Source organism: Carcharhinus amblyrhynchos, chromosome 12 (assembly GCF_965287045.1).
Source record: "Carcharhinus amblyrhynchos chromosome 12, sCarAmb.v2.hapA, whole genome shotgun sequence".
Classification (NCBI taxonomy): domain Eukaryota; kingdom Metazoa; phylum Chordata; class Chondrichthyes; order Carcharhiniformes; family Carcharhinidae; genus Carcharhinus; species Carcharhinus amblyrhynchos.
This window is the reverse complement of record NC_137335.1, coordinates 84,840,808-84,859,039: the sequence shown is the minus strand read 5'-3', so window position 1 is coordinate 84,859,039 and position 18,232 is coordinate 84,840,808. Positions and strand designations below refer to the sequence as shown.

The 18,232-nt window shown below is 42.0% G+C and overlaps 1 protein-coding gene across 1 annotated transcript in view; it reads left to right on the top strand.

Annotated features, from left to right (window-relative positions):
- col12a1a (collagen, type XII, alpha 1a) overlaps positions 1-18,232 on the top strand; it is a 257,960-nt gene that overhangs the window by 208,786 nt on the left and 30,942 nt on the right. Inside the window, exons 56-59 of the mRNA XM_080200857.1 lie at positions 5,665-5,718; positions 7,315-7,368; positions 13,886-13,939; positions 17,018-17,089. Of these exons, the coding sequence (XP_080056983.1) occupies positions 5,665-5,718; positions 7,315-7,368; positions 13,886-13,939; positions 17,018-17,089 (234 nt within the window). The remainder of the gene's footprint in view (positions 1-5,664; positions 5,719-7,314; positions 7,369-13,885; positions 13,940-17,017; positions 17,090-18,232) is intronic.

The window sequence follows — 18,232 nt, the reverse complement described above, 5'->3', positions numbered from 1 at the left end:
ACTGCAGAATGAGAGAATCGCTCCCATAATTTCTAAAAGCTCCACCATCACCAATATTAAACCAACTGGCTTTTTAAAAATTTATTTTACGGGATCTCATTGGCTAGGCCAACATTTATTGCCCATCCCTAGTTGTCCTTCAGAAAGTGGTGGTGAGCTGCCTTCTTAAATCGCTGCAGTCCATAAGATATGGGTACACCCACAGTGCTGTTAGAAAGGGAATTCTGGTATTTTCACCCAGTGACAGTGAAGGAAAGATGAAGTATTTCCAAGTCAGGATGGTGAGTGATTTGGAGGTGAACTTCCAAGTGATGGTGTTCCCAGGCATCTGCTGCTCTTGCCCTTCTGGATGTTATTGGAAGGTGCTGCCTAAGGAACCTTTGTGTGTTCCTGCAGTTCATCTTGGAGATGGTACATATGGCTGCCACTGTTTGTCGGTAGTGAAGGAATTGAATGTTGTGTAGGGGACAGCAATCAAGCAGGCTGTTTTGTCCTGGATGGTGCTTCATCCAAAAAGAAAGTCATACCAGACTGTATGATCTTAATGAAGAATGGAAAGATTACACAGTATATGAAATTTGTTACCCATTGGACAGAAAGGATGATCAAAAATTCAGATGAAATTTGGAATGGTCAAAGATACTTTTCAAAAAATGAAAAAGGTTATGGTCAACTCAAAATTAACCATGAGTCAAAACTGAGAATCCTGGAATGTGACATTGTAACAATTCTGATGAATGGAAGCTCGTGTTAAAGGATCAATGAAGCAATGCAGTGAAGAATTGACGATGCAAAGTTGTGTTTTTTTGAGGCAAATAATGAAGCTATCTTGGATAAGTTACTATCAATGCTAGTGAAATCTGAGAGCAAAAGACTTTGCTGACCAAGTACAGGAGACAATTTGAATTTCTTGGGCAAGTAATAAGAAATCATGATTTAGAAGGTCTGTTGCTGATGGGAAAGAGCAACAGTAAGAGAATGAGTTAGACAAAGAACAACCTTTACAACGATCTTTGCAACCTGCATAATGATCCACATATCCAGAACAAAATTAATATGGAGGTCCATGGTGGCCGCTTAGAACGTGGCACCGGGAAAGAGAGAGAGTAAATGCTAGCCTAGCCAGTGATGTTCATATCCCGTGAAGGACTTATTTAAAAAGCTGCTCCCTCTTTCCCAGATTCTGGAAGATTGACCCTGTCTGTTGAGGTTCAGTGACATGTGTTAGAAGCACTTTCCCATGATTCAGATAGACCTTTGTGCAGATAAAAATGCTAATTATCTACCCTTGAGTTCCTAACTCACTTTGTTTGGGGAGGAAATGGACAGATAAGTTATTGTTTACAACCCAACATTTTCAACACCTTTTTTGGACTTAGGAGACCAGCAGTCTAACAATTGTAAACAGCGGTGCTGCTGCCAATGTCGCTAAGTGAGAATAGCTCAGATCTTTCTTCCATCAAATAATCTGGGCCTTCCTTTGGTCATTAACAGTCACCTCACCCAGGTTTGTTGTCAAGTGGACTTCAGAACAGTTCACATGACCACCATTTAAATCATAAGTTAAAGGCATTAACCCGCTGGATTTTTCAGCAGGTGTTTAAAAAAGAATCTTCCACACTCTGTGCACTGCAGAGTGCACGAGTGTAATTCACATTAAGATACTGCGGGCAGGGTCTATCCCCACTGAAGAGGCCGGTAGCATATCGCTGAGTGGGCCATAAGACCACAAGACATAGGAGCAGAGTTAGGCCACTCAGCCCATCGCGTCTGCTCCACCATTTAATCATAGCTGATATTTTTCTTATCCGCATTCTCCTGCCTTCTCCCCATAACCCTTGATCCCCTTATTAATCAAGAACCTATCTATCTCTGTCTTAAAGACAATCAATGACCTGGCCTCCACAGCCTTCTGCGGCAAAGAGTTCTACAGATTCACCACTCTCTGGCTGAAGAAATTCCTCCTCATCTCTGTTTTAAAGGATTGTCCCTTCAGCTTGAGGCTGTGCCCTCTGGTTCTAGTTTTCCCTACTAGTAGAAACACCCTCTCCATGTCCACTTTATCCAGGCCTCACAGTATCTTGTAAGTTTCAATAAGATCGCTCCTCATCCTTCTAAACTCCAACGAGTACAGACCCAGAGTCCTTAACTGTTCCTCATACGATGAGCTCTTCATTCCAGGGATCATTCTTGTGAACCTCCTCTGGACCCTTTCCAAGGGCTGGAGTCTGACAGTTCCGGGCCTCTGTGCATGCGCAGTATCCCTGATCTGTCAGCCTCCCATTTGCTGGGTTAGCTCAATTGCTGGCCAGCCTGGGACCTGCGCAGTGCAGCCTAGCCTGGGACCACCCCCCTTCATTGCTGACCCCAGCCACCCCCCCCCACCTCCCACAGCCTGATCATGGCCCCCCATGACCATTCACAGGCCAGGCCCGATCTCCAGCACCCTCCCACCATCAGCAGGATGATTCCCACCATCTCCACCACCACCCTCCACCCACCCACCCCCAGGAGGCGACCCCCCCCCCCCCCCCGCCCAACCCCGGCAGACCAACCCCTCCCCCCCAGCCTGCCCCAGTTGCTGGCCTTCCTCCAGCCCTGGCCAAATCCCAATGCAGAGTGGCAGCGGGACTCCCCTAACCCCAGCAATTGCCCCTCGGCCCCATCCCTTGGCACTGCCCCATGCCTGGTGGGCTGTGCCAAGGTGCCCCCTCGGCACAGACACATTGCTCCTTTGGCAGTGCCATGTGGCACAGGCTGGCACTGCCATGGTGCCCTGGGGACATCACCCCACCGCTGCCTGACCCCTTCGGGAGCCCCAATTGCGCCCCCCCCCCCCCCCACCCCCTTCACTCCAGCAGTGTCTCCTGCTAGTTCTGTGAACGTGGGGAGCTACTCTAAACTCGCCAGAGTAAAATACTCCTGGCAGCGTGGGAGATGATATCAGGCCCTGAGAATTCAGTCCCGGGTCCAATAATGACATTTAAATTACATTACAAACAGATTAAAATCACTTACCTGATTTTCCTGGTTTCCAGCGCGGTCTCGACTGTGCCTGCTATCCAGTGATGGTAGATGCACCTACGTCAGGAATACATGCCCGAATCCTGTGAAATCTCCCAACCCGTGCACCAAAAAACTAGCACATCCTGATGGGATAATGGGACCCCAAATCTTTATGCTTCTGCCTTCAGAGCTAATCCTCCTCAAACAACATCTTATAGTTTGTTTAAAAAGTTATAAATAATAGCTAGTTATAGCTATTGGCAACTATTGGGTTTGCTTCTGATGTGGAACAAAGCAACCTGTTCAGTCAGTAAAATTGCTTTTGATTTCAGTTTTTCTGTTTTGATCTTCCCTAACCTGAACTAACCTCTTCAGAAGTCAAACTTAATTTGCTCCATTTAATGAGTTTACCCTTTAGTATGTAATTCCAAAGTTCACGCTTTCAAGAAAGACTTTAAAACATCTACACAAATCAAGGGTTTGGTGGAGCCCCTGAGTTGCCTGGATGAGGGCAGCTCCACTCTTAACTCTTAAGAAACTCAACACCATCCAGGATAAAGCAACCTTCTCATTGACACCCTATCCATCACCTTAAACATCCTCTTCCTCTGCCACCTGTGCACCATGTGTATCATCTACAATACTCACTGTAACAACTCACCCTGACTTGTTCGATATCCCGACCTCATGGGACAGAATTTTACTGGCACATCCATGAGGTTCGTACGGTCCTGCCCGAGGCCAGAGGAGAATGCCGTTCTCCGATTCTGGGGGCGGGCGTGCCGGTAAAATTCTGGCCATGACTCCGACATGTATAAGAGCAAGGACAGCAGACACTGTGGACTTGGAAATATCTTGTTGTTTCTTCATTTCGCATAGTAATACTACTGTGGAAGCAACTTCACCACAGAATGGAGTTACTCAAGACTGTCCACCATGACCTTCTTAAGTGCAATTAGGGATGGGCTAGAAAGGCATGTCTTGCCAGTGATGCCCATCCACCATAAATGAATTAAACAAAAAATAATTTAGCCAAAGACTTGCTTTGAGCAATAATCATGTTCAAAGAACTGATTGAATGAAATTGATATATCAGAAGGAGACTTGGAAAGAGGCCTGGGAATAACATCACACTCTTAATTTTCAATGTAAAAATGTTGCTAGAATGTGAGAACATGTAACTGGAATAGTAGATAGTACAACTCTTCAGGGGCTATGCAATTCACTAGTCAGATCATATTGGCGTATCGTGCTCAGTCCTGGTATACACGTATTGGGAAGGGATTCAAAATGACTGGTCCCAGAGGCAAAGAAGATGAGCTTTGAGGCATGATTAGAGAAAGGCAGATTTATCAGCCAAGAATGAAGACACTTTAAGGACATCCAGATATATAAAATATGAAATGGGAGATGCTTTACCTCATTGCTTTAATACAGGCCAGGAAAGCAGGAGTAGGGAATATCAATTTAAATTTGTGACAAGTAAATTTAAAACAGATATTTGGAAAAATTTACTCCAAAGAGTGATAAATGTTTGGAATAATTTGCCAGGTGAGATAGTAGTGCAGAAAACACCAGGAACATTGGAATTACAGCTGGACACCATTATATGAAAATTAAGGAACTTGAGAGATGTATTTCAATGGGTCAAATAATCTTTGGTTTTTCTCATATCACATATTAAGGATGTCAGTCCTATCATTCCATCGAGATGAGAGAAAAGAAAACATACTGAATACACAGTCGGCCTACCATCATCTGATTGGAAACAGAATAATGTTTCAAATCAGGAAGATCTATACGCACAAAACATTCATCAGCCTTTTCTCTTCACACATCTGCGTGTCGTGGCAGCTTATGTTTCTCTTATTAATCTCAGATTAAACTCCTTTTGTAGTTTCTCCATCTCTCAACATTGAAGTTAAATATTTTGGGTGGTTTTCCCAATATTCCAAAAAGCAGTTCAACATCAACATTAACACTCTAAGTCCTTTCCTCAACTCCACATTTCACTTGATGGAGGGTGATGTGGGAGTTGAGATATTCATAAATAGAATGATAATATGCAACAATATTCAGATACAAGCACAATTCATATTTGGAAAATGTCTTCAGCATAATGTTTCACATAGGACAAACTTGGTGATAGCAGAATAATTAGGAGTTGGCCAAAGCATGAACTTTTTCTACACAGCACACAAGAAACCAAACCAAATCACATCAATGAAACCTAAATTTTAACTGCATTAAACTGCATTCATGTTTAAATGAACTATTTCCTTTGATGAGGGAATCCAAATAAAGGTACATAATCTTAATTTTAGAACCAGTATATGCAGGAAGCACTTCTTTAGCCAACATGGACATTTGGAACTATGTTACCCTAAACAACATGGATGCTGGCACAATTGAAGCTTTTAGGATTCAAGGTGATACATTTTTGTTGGCTAAGTGTATCAAGGATTTTGTGCAGACAGGTAAGTGGAGTTAAGGGACAGATCAACCCTGATCTGACATAATGATGGATCAGGCTTAAATGGCTTAGTTCTGTTCCTGTTATTTCCATGCCTTCATAGAATAGAAATTAGTGGGAAATTGGTGGCCCTTGCAAGGCCATTTTTTTCACTGGATTGATAACCTGGGCTATGTTTTTTACAGGGACGCCCTGGAATGAAAGGTGATGCAGGAGAACCAGGATTGGCAGGTCGACCAGTAAGTATCTTTCTCTCCCTTTTCATTTCTCTGGAATTATGTCACAGCATAAAAGTTGAAGAAATTGAAATATTAAACCTTTCCACAAAATGGACTGAATTAGAATCTAATTCAGGGAGACAGTAACCATGCATGCTGCAGGGAATGAAGTAACACAAGGGGCACTCTTTTAGAGTAGAATTGTGCTTGATCTTGATGGGACAATTTGGAGGGTACTTTACCTTGCATCTAAACAATGCTGTATCAGTCAGTACTTGAAACAGCACAGTCGGAACTTCTGGTTTGCATCCTACCTATCTTGTATTTGGGCATACTTGATGGCAGGATGCAGTGGATGTTTATTTTGTATTTAAGCTATCTTCTACCTGGCCTATGTTTTGGCAAAGCATAGTGGGAGTGTTACCTTGCATCAACCTATGCTGTGCCTTTGCCTAATAGAACATTACATCCAAACTGCATACTGCATTAGTTTTCTTGAACATTACAATTATTATGACGCTCTATTTAAAGAAAAAACACATTATTTAGCATTACATTATAAATATATGTGCAGAGATTTTCACATTACTATGGTGGCAACTTTTTTTTCACATCTTTGGATTTCTCAGTCAGCTCTGTAACCAAATAGATATTGGTTCTTTTTATGCATATTGACATTACAGTGTAAAAGATGGACTTTTTGTACATTCCTTGGCTGTCCTGGCTTCTCGCACATCACAAATATTGCCCCGCCCCCTGCCAAGGTCTCACCCTGTACCATATCCACTATATCATGTAGTGCTTCTCTCAGTCTAGACTTCTGCTCAACCCACAATCCCACTCTCAAACAGATATTTTTTGTCCATACTCTTCTTTCATGAGAGCCAGATGAAAAAACTGTGAGTGGAATTTTTTGTGAACAGTGGTGAATAGCTTTCATAAGACAGGAGAAGGCTAATCGGCCCATTGAATCCACAAAATAAAGACAGTTTTCCTACCTGCCTGCCCCACATGACTCCCTTGTAAAAGGACCTGATGTTTTGTGATTCACCTTTTCCTGAAATTGCTTTCAATTAAAAAGCTTCAAGATTGGATTGGTGAAAACAGTTGTTTGAATTTGTTTGAGCCACAGTTGAAATTGTTGTCTAATTCCCCTTTAGTTGGGTTTACCAGTCCCGGAGCATTCAATGTTGTATAAAACAGAGAGGTCTGGAATACATTGTACACATTGTAAATATCAACATAACTTAAAAGGCACAGAAACCACTCAGCATTTTAAACCATTTGAAATCACTTAACCTTGTGTAAATATACACTGTGGAATTGACATTTCGGAGTCATCTCATAACTGTGAATGTCTCAATGGAACAACGCAGAAAAATACTCAGGTGTCCTGCATCTAGCAGTTTATTTTACGAGAAAAGCCGTTTTAAAACTTTTATTGAATAGCAATTTATAATGTGGATCTTAGCAACATGCCCTGGATTTAAGCACTTGTCTGTTGTTTTGTGTTTCCACAGGTCAATGATTAAAGTCAGAAGTTGTGCCATTAGGAAGTAGACATAATATGATGAATGTTAATATCAATGCCTAATGAAAGCTTTTTTTTCTTTATAGGGACCAGCTGGTTCAATAGGCCCACGAGGTGCACCAGGACCACAGGGTGGAAGGGTAGGTACCATTTCAGACATTAAAAAAGCACAATTTACAGACTGAATCACCAGGACATGCACATTTTCAATCCTAATTTATGCCCTACACTACAAGTGATTATACTCAAAAATACCTTATTAGTTGTAAAGCAACTCTTTGACACATCTGGTGATGATCAAAATTGCAAGTCTTTTTTTTGTTGCTGATCCTGCAGTATAAAGGCAGCCTCCAGCTTTTCCAAGGATAGGTTATAAATATTTCAGAAGATAAGAAGAACTATCCAGCATGAAACTGAGCCATAAGGAACAGGAGGGTTTCAGATCTCTATTCATGGATGGTGCTTTTAGTTGATCACAGCTGAGATGGGGGGACAGGTATGGCTCTGGATAATAAAGGGTGAAATCTAACCAGGTTCCTATTCCTGATTACCTCTCAGTAAGTTTGCTATCATAAAGTTCGAATAAGATGGTGATTAGTTACCAACATGGGGTTTTGCTGTGTTACCTAACAGGGACAAAGGCCTAGACTTTCATTAGCCAGACTGGTAGACTGGCGAATTCTCTACTCAGTCTGAGAGGGGTGACTGGGTGCAAGCCACAGGGGTGCAGGGGCAGGGTGTTTAAAAGACCTGCCTTTAAAGAAAAACATAAAAGTCCTTCAGCCCTTATCACACACATCACCGTGCTTCTTCCATACCACTCTCATGCCTCTCATCCACACACCTGCCTCACATGGCCCCTCATGCCCCCATGGCAAGCTTTGGTGCTCCACCCACACTCCCCTGCCCTTTCTTTTATTATTTATTCTTTCGAATATTGTTGTATTACCAGCAAGGTCATTGCCATTGAACTGACTGATTTGCTTGGCCATTTCGTTAAGATAGTTAAGAGTCAACCACATTGCTGTGAATTTGGAGTCAGATGTAGGCCAGATCATGTAAAGATTGCAAATGTCTTTCCTAAAAGGACATTACTGAAGCAGATGAGTTTTACAACAATTGAAAATAGTTTCCTGGTCACCATTACTGGGCCTATCTTTTAATTCCAGATTTTATTAATTTAATTCAAATTCCACCAGCTGATGTTTTGAGATTTGGACCCTTGTCCCCAGAACATCAGCCCAGGTCTCTGCCCAGAACATCAGCCCAGATAATCGAATTACATTACCACTATCCCACTATCTCTTTCATGCCCCTGATCGCAGTCCACCCACTTCCATGGCCATAGAACCAATGATTCAGACAGTCACAGTAGGATGTTTAAAACTAAAGCTTTAAAAAAGTTTATTTTACTGGACAACAATAAAAGTGACAATCATCCAGACTCTTTAAGGTATCAATAACAGAAGCTAACCCCTTGAAACCAGTTAACCTTATGTAAACATAACTGTGGAATCGGCAACAGAGATTCGAGAGCCAGAGCTGCCAATTAAGTAATATTACCTCTGGGACTTGGGTGTTTTAGCAAGAACAATGGATTTCTGGGTTCTCAGCCAAGCATACATAACAAGACTTGGCTAAGAGCTCAGAAATCCATTGCCCTTGTTGAAATACCTAAGCCCGAGAGTAAACATCACTTGACTGATAGCTTTTGATCTTTAGTCTGAGGTTGTGCCTTCTGTTTCTAGTTTTTCCCTACTATTGGAAACATCCTCTCCACATTCACTCTGTCCAGGCCTCGCAGTATCCTGTAAGTTTCAATAAGATACCCCCTCATCCTTTTAAATTCCAATGAGTACAGATCCAGAGTCCTCAACCATTCCTCATATGACAAGTTCTTCATAGCAGGGATCATTCTTCTGAACCTTCTCTGGACCCTTTCCAAGCAGCACATCCTTACTTAGATACGGAGCCCAAAACTGTTCACAATATTTCAAATGGGGTCTGACCAGAGCCTTACACAGTCTCAGATGTACATCCCTGCTTTTGTATTCTAGCCCCCTCGACATGAATGCTAACATTGCATTTGCCTTCCTAACTGCCAACTGAACCTATACGTTAACCTTCAGAGAATCTTGAACAAGGATTCCTCAGTTCATTTGTGTGTGAGAGTCAATGGACATCAAAGTGCTATAGTTTGGCACAGCAGACATGAGATGCCATAGGGTTTAAGTGGGGGGCCTTAGTTGGACATGGTGGCATGAGGAGGATCTTTTGAACTCACTTTTAAAAGGTTTCCTCATGCAGACCTGGGTTCACAACGCCCCTGAGGGACCGTTAACCACAACTCTTTAAAACCTGGTCCAACTGCATGAAAATTGTGAAGGAATAGTGCATACTGATCTCCACAATGGAGCCACTGAGCTTGGGGGTGTTGGCTGCAGTCTTTGACCCAAACTAGCTGGCAACCTTTAAAGGCACTTCAGAAAAGTATGCAGCCCAGCAATGAGGTTGCGACTCCTGGAATGGGAATCAAGCTGTTATTTTTAAAGGGCTGCTGAATCATCCTAACTCAGGGAATGTCCAGTCCAATCACTCTCTAACCATCACAGACAAGTCTCAAACCTAAGAACTGGGGTATTGGGGTGAGGTGCTGGAGGACTATTCGATCATCATGAATCATACCTGCCAGAAATTAGTGCCTTCAGGAGAAAGGAAGAATGTGAGATGAACTTACTGCAATGGCAAAATTAATGCCCTTATTTCTCTGGTTTGCATCTTGTCTGCAAATACTGTTTTAATGGGTTAATTTAGGCCTCCTGCTTACTAATTGGCCAGGAAACATTTGTTTAATTGTATAACTGCGTTGAAGCATGATTGTTGGCAAACATGACAGCTAATTTACACCGTAAAGTTCCGCCAACAGTAATGAGATGAATAAACAATTAATTGATATTTTCTGTAATATTGTTTTTATGAGGAATTGTGATCAGGATACTATTCCCATTCTTTTTTGACTAGCGGTACAATGGTCTAACATCTTCAATTTGTAAAACCAAAGGGGACCCAATAAGATGAAGAGGTTACAATCATAAAATCTAGTCAGCATCTTTATCGTTTACAGGAGCAAGGAGATGGTTCTTGCGTAATTCAATATGTCATCTGCAAGAGAGCGACTCGCACAGTGCAGCCCTCCTAGTCCTAGATTATAAAATCAAGTCATGGAGAGGAACCTGAACATAAGAACATAAGAAATAGGAGCAGGAGTAGGCCATCTAGCCCTTCGAGCCTGCCCCGCCATTCAACGAGATCATGGCTGATCTGAAGTGGCTCAGTTCCACTTTCCCGCTTTCTCCCCATAACCCTTAATCCCCTTGCCTACCAAAAACCTATCTACCCGCGTCTTAAGTATATCTAGCGAGGTAGCCTCCACCACTTCAACGGGCAGAGAATTCCAGAGATTCACCACCCTTTGAGTGAAGAAGTTCCCCCTCAACTGTGTTCTAAACTGCCCCCTCCCTTATCTTGAGGCTGTGCCCTCTAGTCCTGCTGTCCTTTGAGCGGGAAGAACCTCTCCACCTCTACCCTATCCATCCCTTTCATCATCTTATATGTCTCAATGAGATCTCCCCTCATCCTTCTAAACTCTAACGAGTACAAGCCCAGTCTATTCAGCCTCTCCTCATAGCTCAACCCCCTCAACTCCAGTATCAGCCTAGTGAACCTCCTCTGCACTCCCTCCAAGGCCAAAATATCCTTGCGCAAGGGCGGCGACCAAAACTGCACAGAGTACTCCAGCTGCGGCCTCACCAGTGCCCTGTACAGTTGCAGCAAGACCTCCCTACTTTTATATTCAATCCCCCTCGCTATGAAGGCCAGCATCCCATTTGCCTTCCTGACCACCTGCTGCACCTGTCGGCTGGGTTTTTGTGACTCATGCACAAGGACCCCCAGGTCCCTCTGCACCGTAGCATGCTGCAGCTTTTCGCCCTGTAAGTAGTAGTCCTTCCTACCATTATTCCTACCAAAGTGGATAACCTCACACTTGCCAACATTGTATTCCATCTGTCAGGTCCTCGCCCACTCGCTCAGCCTATCTAGAACCAACTGGTATTACCAACTGAACCAAGCTAAAAAACAAATAAGTGGCTATTTATTGTTAAGATCAGTTATGGTATATGGTGGGAGAATAATGCAGCAGTTTGTCTTTTACCATTAGCAAGTTTATTCTTCATACAGCTCAATAGAATTACAAACTCCTTATGGTTTCCCCCCTTTACCCTGCACTCCTATAGCCCATTTCCTAAATTATATTTCGAAAATGCCTTTGTGTTCCACTTTGAGATGTCTGGTGGGATTTCTTTTTAGTTAATGCTGCATAAGAGTGATTGTTCATTGCTGCCCAGTGAAGAAGGTAATTAAACAGTGTGCAAAATGATCCTCCAAGTCACTTTCACTTCCCAAGACCCATTTCATACTCATTTTGGGCTTAGTAGTAATGTCTTCAGTCAATTAGTTCCAAAATTCACTGGTGAAAGTGACTTTTGCCCTTGAATCAAGGAGAGATCATTTCATTTAAAAAGCAATTGCATGTATTCATGCCACTATTGGTATAATGTGCATCTGGTCAACAAGGGAGACAGGAAAAGTAGCATTGGCCAGTTACATTTTCACATGGTTGCACCAGTGGCAATTTAAAGTTATATTTAACTTGACTATTTTATGTGTGTTTTCACTAAGGAAGATAAAGGAAATGTTTCAGATGTGGAGGTCCAAGAGACAAGGGAGGATGAGAAGGAAATTAGAACAAGAAGGATGCAATGGAAAAAAATAATAGGACTGAAAGCTCATAAGACCCTGGAACCTGATATAATGCATCGCAGATTGTTGAAAGAAATTGTCATAGAGATAGTGGATGCATTGTTGATTATCGTCCAATATTCTACTGATTGTGGAATGGTTCCAGTAAATTGCAAGGTAGTAAATGTCATCCCACTATTTAAGAGGGAAGGGAGAGAGAAAACAGGAAACTACAGACTTATCAGCCTTACATCAATAGCAGGGAAAATGCTAGAATCTACTACAAAGTATATGATAAATGGACATGGTCAGCATGGATTTATGAATGGGAAATCATGTTTAACGAACTTGTTGGAGTTTTTTTGAGAATACTACTGACAAAACTGACAATAGAGAACCAATAGACGTGGTATATTTAGATTTGCAGAGGTTCTTGATGAAGTCCCCCACAGGAGTTGATTAGTAAAACAAAATCATATGGAATAGGAGGTAATACACTGACATGAATTAAGGACTGGCTAACAGGCGGGAAACAAAGAACAGGAAAATTCTCTTATTGGCAGGCTGTGGTTGGGGGTGGGGACATTGCAAGGATCAATACTTGGGCCCCCAGCTGTTCACAATATATGTCAATGACCAAATGTGATATTTCCAAGTTTGTGGATGATGCAAAGCTAGGTAGGGATATGTGTTGTGAGGTAGATGAAAAGCAGCTGGAGGAGGATTTGGACAAATTAACTGAGTAGGAAAGAATATGGCAGATGAAATATAATGTGGAGAAATGTGAAGTAATCCACTTAGGTAGAAGGAACAAATGTGCAGAGCATCTCTTAAATGGTAAGAAACTATAAAGTGTAAATGTACAAAGGGGTCTGGTGTCCTTGCCCAAAAGTCTCTGAAGGCTAACATGCAGGTGCAAAAAGATATTAGGAAGGCTCATAGAGTATTAATCTTTATCACAAGAAGATTTGAGTGCAGGAGTAGTGAGGGTTTACATCAGTTGGCCAATCAACCTAACCTGCACATCCTTAGACTATGGGAGGAAACTGAAGCTCCCGGCGGAAACCCATGCAGACATGGGGAGAGAATGCAAACGCCACACATCAATTGCCCAAGGCTGCAATTGAATGGGGTGTTTGTTTTAATCTGAGGTAATGCATTTTTGGTTTTTTTTTGGTTGTTTCCCTGGGGTTTTCGATAAAAGTTTGATTTGCTTGATTGACAAAAGACAGAGTCATATGCAAATAGGAGGAACTAAGCTTATAGGGAAAAACAGTTAGTTTCTGCTTGGTTCTGAAAGAAGCAGGAGGTCTTTCTCTCTCTCTCTGCCTCTTTCCCTCTCTCTCCCTCTGGAGACTGCTGTTTCGGAACTGTCACAAGACAGGTGTTTCTCTGTATCTCTCCAGAGGTGTTCTGGGGGCTGCAGGACTGGCAGCCCACATACTAGCATGTAAGCCTGTCTTGTTTGCAAAATGAAATTAAAGATGAGTTCACATCTATGAGGAATATTGCTTACATTGGAACTAATAAAGAAATGTAAACAGTTAAGAATTGTATCCTGTCATGTTGAAACATTTCAATTGGTAAAAGCTAAGCTAATTAATTTGTTACATTTAAGCTGTATTGTGAAATAAAAATTGTTTTGACAAAAGCTTCCTAGTGTGTCAGTAGAATCACACCTGGAAGTGAAACACCTTCTCCTCACACTAATGCCATTATAAAAAATAATTGGGGTCTAGTCTAACTTCTAACTTGGGGTTTTTGTTCTGGTCCCTAACAAAAGACAATACATGCTAATGTTCAGATATACAGTAACTCATTTTGATCTCTTTTAAAACTATTTATTTCATGATACAGGGCTTTCCAGGTATTCAAGGACCTATTGGACCTCCAGGACCACGGGGACCAGTTGTAAGTTATACCTTCAGAAATAAATACTGCTATTGAATGTCCTTAAATAATGTGAATTGCGAATGATCTGTACCCTAACAGCATTATTTTAAAACATTAATGCACAAACTCATTAATAAAGTTCAGCACACGATAGAAATCATGGATTGTTCATTCCATTAAATCTGCATAATGAACTTTTATCCTCCCTCACTTATTTTTTAAATCCATAAAACTACAAGTTTACAATAGGAAGCTGTTTAGCCCATTCTATTTGTGGCAACGATTGCCAGAGTAATTCAAATAGATCTATATCATCATCTGCATTAAATCTTTGTATGCCTTTGTTCTGAAGGATGCAATTGTCTCTGCCTTAATCATTCCCTGCAGCAAAACTTTTCATGATGCCTCACCCAGACTTGAGCAAAGCAAATCTACAACTTCCATCCAGCACAACATAGGTTTTTGCACAAAGATGATTAGTTATAAATATGAATGAAAGACTTAAATCAAAGGCTTTATTCACCTCAGTGGACAAAGTTGCAGGAAGTGTTCAGGGTGAGGATGAGTACTAAATAAAGTTTATGAAATTATTTTAATACTTTTTTTTCTTTGGAGAGGATGGGGTAAACAAATGAAAGGAGATGATGGAATTACAAAAAAATCTGAGAGTGAATAGCTCCATAGTAGATGTACGATCAGTGCATGTTTGAGGGGCCAGAAACCTATATTTCCATGCATTGATTTCAGCAGAAAGAGAAACTGGACAAGTCCACATCCAATTTTCTACTGCTGAGGTTGGAAATTATTCCCTCACTGTGTTATCCACATTACTGAGTTACCTCTAATATAAAAACAAAAAAAAAAATTCAGCAAGTCTGGCAATATCTGTGAAGAGAGAAGGAATTAATGTTTTGAGTTTGTAACAGTCACATGGATTCAAAATGTTAATTCTGTTACTCTCTCCATAGACACCGCCAGACCTGCTGAGTTTATACAGCATTTTCTATTTGTATTTCAGATTTCCATCATGTGCATATTTTGCTGTTATTCCAGTTATCTTTCTGTGTATTTCAACTTGCAACATTCATCCTATTCCTCTCTGGATAATCATTCAGCACTTTTGAGATGTTTGGAAACTTCCATTGTTATACATTGCCTTGTACTCTGCTGCTGAAATCACATTACACCTCTCTTTACACTGGCTCCAGTCCACTGAATGATGTCACAAGTTAAACAGATAATTCAAGAAGCCTGGCTCAGATTCAATCTATGACACCACTGTTGGAATAGCCCATTCACAGGGCGCAAGGAAAGAGAGGGGAATATCAATGAAACTGTAATTAAATTTAACAGTAACTTGAATCATAGGAATGTAAGGAATCTGGTAATTTGTTGGCATTCCAAGACAATACTCATTGTTGGATTGGAGCCAGAATTGGTGTTGGTGCCATTTTCCAATAAAGCAATATGCTAACATATGGGGACAAAAACAGTATTATTGCAAAGGAGTAACTAATAATCTTGAAGACTGTCAAATCTGGACTTCTGCAGTTGGGAAGAGAACCAACATGAGGAAAAAGCCTAATTGACGATGTCTTCATCAACTTACCTGACACAGAAACATCTAAATGTGACAATATTGATAGAAGTGATCAGTGACAGACCTTGTGGAAATGAATGACGGAATTCTCCCAAAAAACGATCAAGTGTCATAACGGCGGGGAAACAGGACAGCCTTGCACCACATTCATCCCGCCCTCAGTCACTTTTTTGGAGAGTGTGGAGTTGTGCAGCAGGGGGACGTGGGGCAGGGGATGAATGGGGGGGTGGTGGTTTGTGGACCTAAACATGCCTCAGAGTCCAGCTTCAGAGTGCTTGGGCGCCTTTTCGCAAGGACACCCCAATCTCACAGTGAGTTTCCAATCCTCCCCACTCAGACATCAGGAGCCCCTGTTCACCTGGCCACGTTTTCCCACTTCCTCCTGGAGTCGCTGGCATTGCCCCCCCACCCTCCAGATGGATCCCCCATGATAACATGTGACATGCTCAACCACCCCCCCCACCCCATTATAGCCCCTACCCAGGCCCAACTTCTTGACACTGCCCTCGCACACTGGCAATGCCTAAGCTGCACTGCCGGTTTGGTTGCCACTGCCAGTGTGTTAGGTGGGCAGTGCTGATGAACTTACCCCTGACCACCCAGGGGCTTCAATGCCCTCCAAATGCTCAGCATGACCATCACGCCAGGTCTCCATTAGTGGAGACCAATAAGTAATTTTGGTCAGCGTGACCTCCCGTTAGAGAGGTGGGAGCATACCAGGAAGGGGATGATCGCATGCCAACCTCGCTAATGAGATTGAAATCCAGTCTCTCTCATGCTAATCTGCCTCACAGGCCTTCTGGGCACAATCCAGTTTATGGCAGTAGAAAGGTGCAGGGAATGATCGGAAATTGGTGCTAGGTGCGGAATCAGGGCGCGATCTTTCTGCTCCGTTGAACTGATCGATTGGCGCAGCAGGCTGGGAAAATAGCGTGTGAGGCTTTTGCACCGGGTACAAACTGCTCTCGCATCTTTCCAGTCCTGTTTTGCAGACAGTTTCTGTCTTCCTAACCTTTCGCTGTTCAAGTCACTTACGATCCCCACAAACGAGGACTGGACGTGATGATGACATTGGGCAGTTTGGGGCCATTGAAGCCCCCAGGTGATTGGGAGCATGGCTGGGTGGGCAGGAGGAGATTCGTGCATGATAGGCCACAGATGGGATTGGGAACCATTAGGAGGGGCCTAATGCTGACAACCTGTGTTGCCATGGGGAGCGTTACACTGCTGCCCTGCTAATGATTGGAGGGGGGGGGGGGGAGAGGGAGAGCAAAGTAAAGAATCAGACCTTCTTTGCCCATCCATGCTGCCAAGAAATACTTCTTCAAATCAATTCTGATCCATATTCCCCTTCCTAAAAGTAATCTTAATATTCACCATCTCTGACTCATTAGATAATTGCGCTGGTTGATCTAATTTGGACAGTTTTCTTTTTAACTGTCTGCCTTTTCTAGGAAAGTATTATAGGCTTCCAACCTGTTGCTTTTGCTTCTTAGGGTGCTGCAGGTGTAGCTGGCCCTGCTGGTGCACGTGGGAGTCAAGGACAAAAAGGTGAAATGGGGCCATCGGTAAGTGATCAACTTAATCAGTTCAATACCTTGCTTCAGAGTAAAATGAGGGTTGGATGTGCTATATTCATGCTTGCCATTGATTGATGTCTTGGAATCTTTTATCATCAAAAATAGCATCTTACATTTGTAACTGCACAAGGTTCAAACCATACCGATCAGATGAGAACATGGGCATTCCCAAATTATTTGTTAAAGCTAAGCTGTGCCCTGATGATAGGAGAATGAGGATTGGTGTGTGGAAAATCCAAAGATACCCACTGGTGGAACATGGATCTGTTTGTCTGCACTAGTGAAATCCTGTCAAATCTATCACAGCATTTGGCTTTCCCTCATGTCCACATTTTTGACCCAGATGCATATTTGGATATGAGTACCAACTCGCAAACATCACACTGCTTCCTATGTGGAAGAATCAGTGCTCCAGCTTTCTTCTCATCAATGGCAGTGAACTGAATCTCTGCATAATTGCATTCAACACTTGATCAAAAATTCGCAAAGTTCCTGCAGTCTAATGGGTCACTTTACAGGACAGCTGTCCTCGATGTAGTTATCCCCAGTTGTTGTGCAATGATACAAAAATTATAGCTTGATATTTCTCCTTCCCATTTTTAACCACTGAAGACTAATTTAGGATCTCCATGAATGTAATAATATTTGAAGATAACTTTGGGCTTGAAATCAGTGAGCAACAATAATGGCCACATACTTAAAGAACCTACAAGAATTTATTCTGCCTACTATTTTAATGGCAGTGCTAGCGTTTTAACAAGGAGAACTTTAGTTCAATTAATTGAACATTCAGATGCTAATACTGAACATGGTAATTTCAAAAGTCTTTATGGTTCTCACAGTTGACCATTTCAAGCTGTGTGTATTCAAACAGATTTTAGAGGGTTTTTTTAAGTTTCCTGACTTGCCAATAAATTAAACTCAGATGTGATCTTAATGTAATGATCCATAAAATAACATTATCATAAGATTAACCTTGTTTTTGGCAGATCTTGATCTAATATGTATTGATGAAGCCAATTAGAGGAAGCGATGGCCTAGTAGTATTATCACGAGATTATTAATCCAGAAATTCAGCTAATATTCTGGGGGTCTGGGTTCAAATTCCATGGTGGAATTTGAATTCAATAA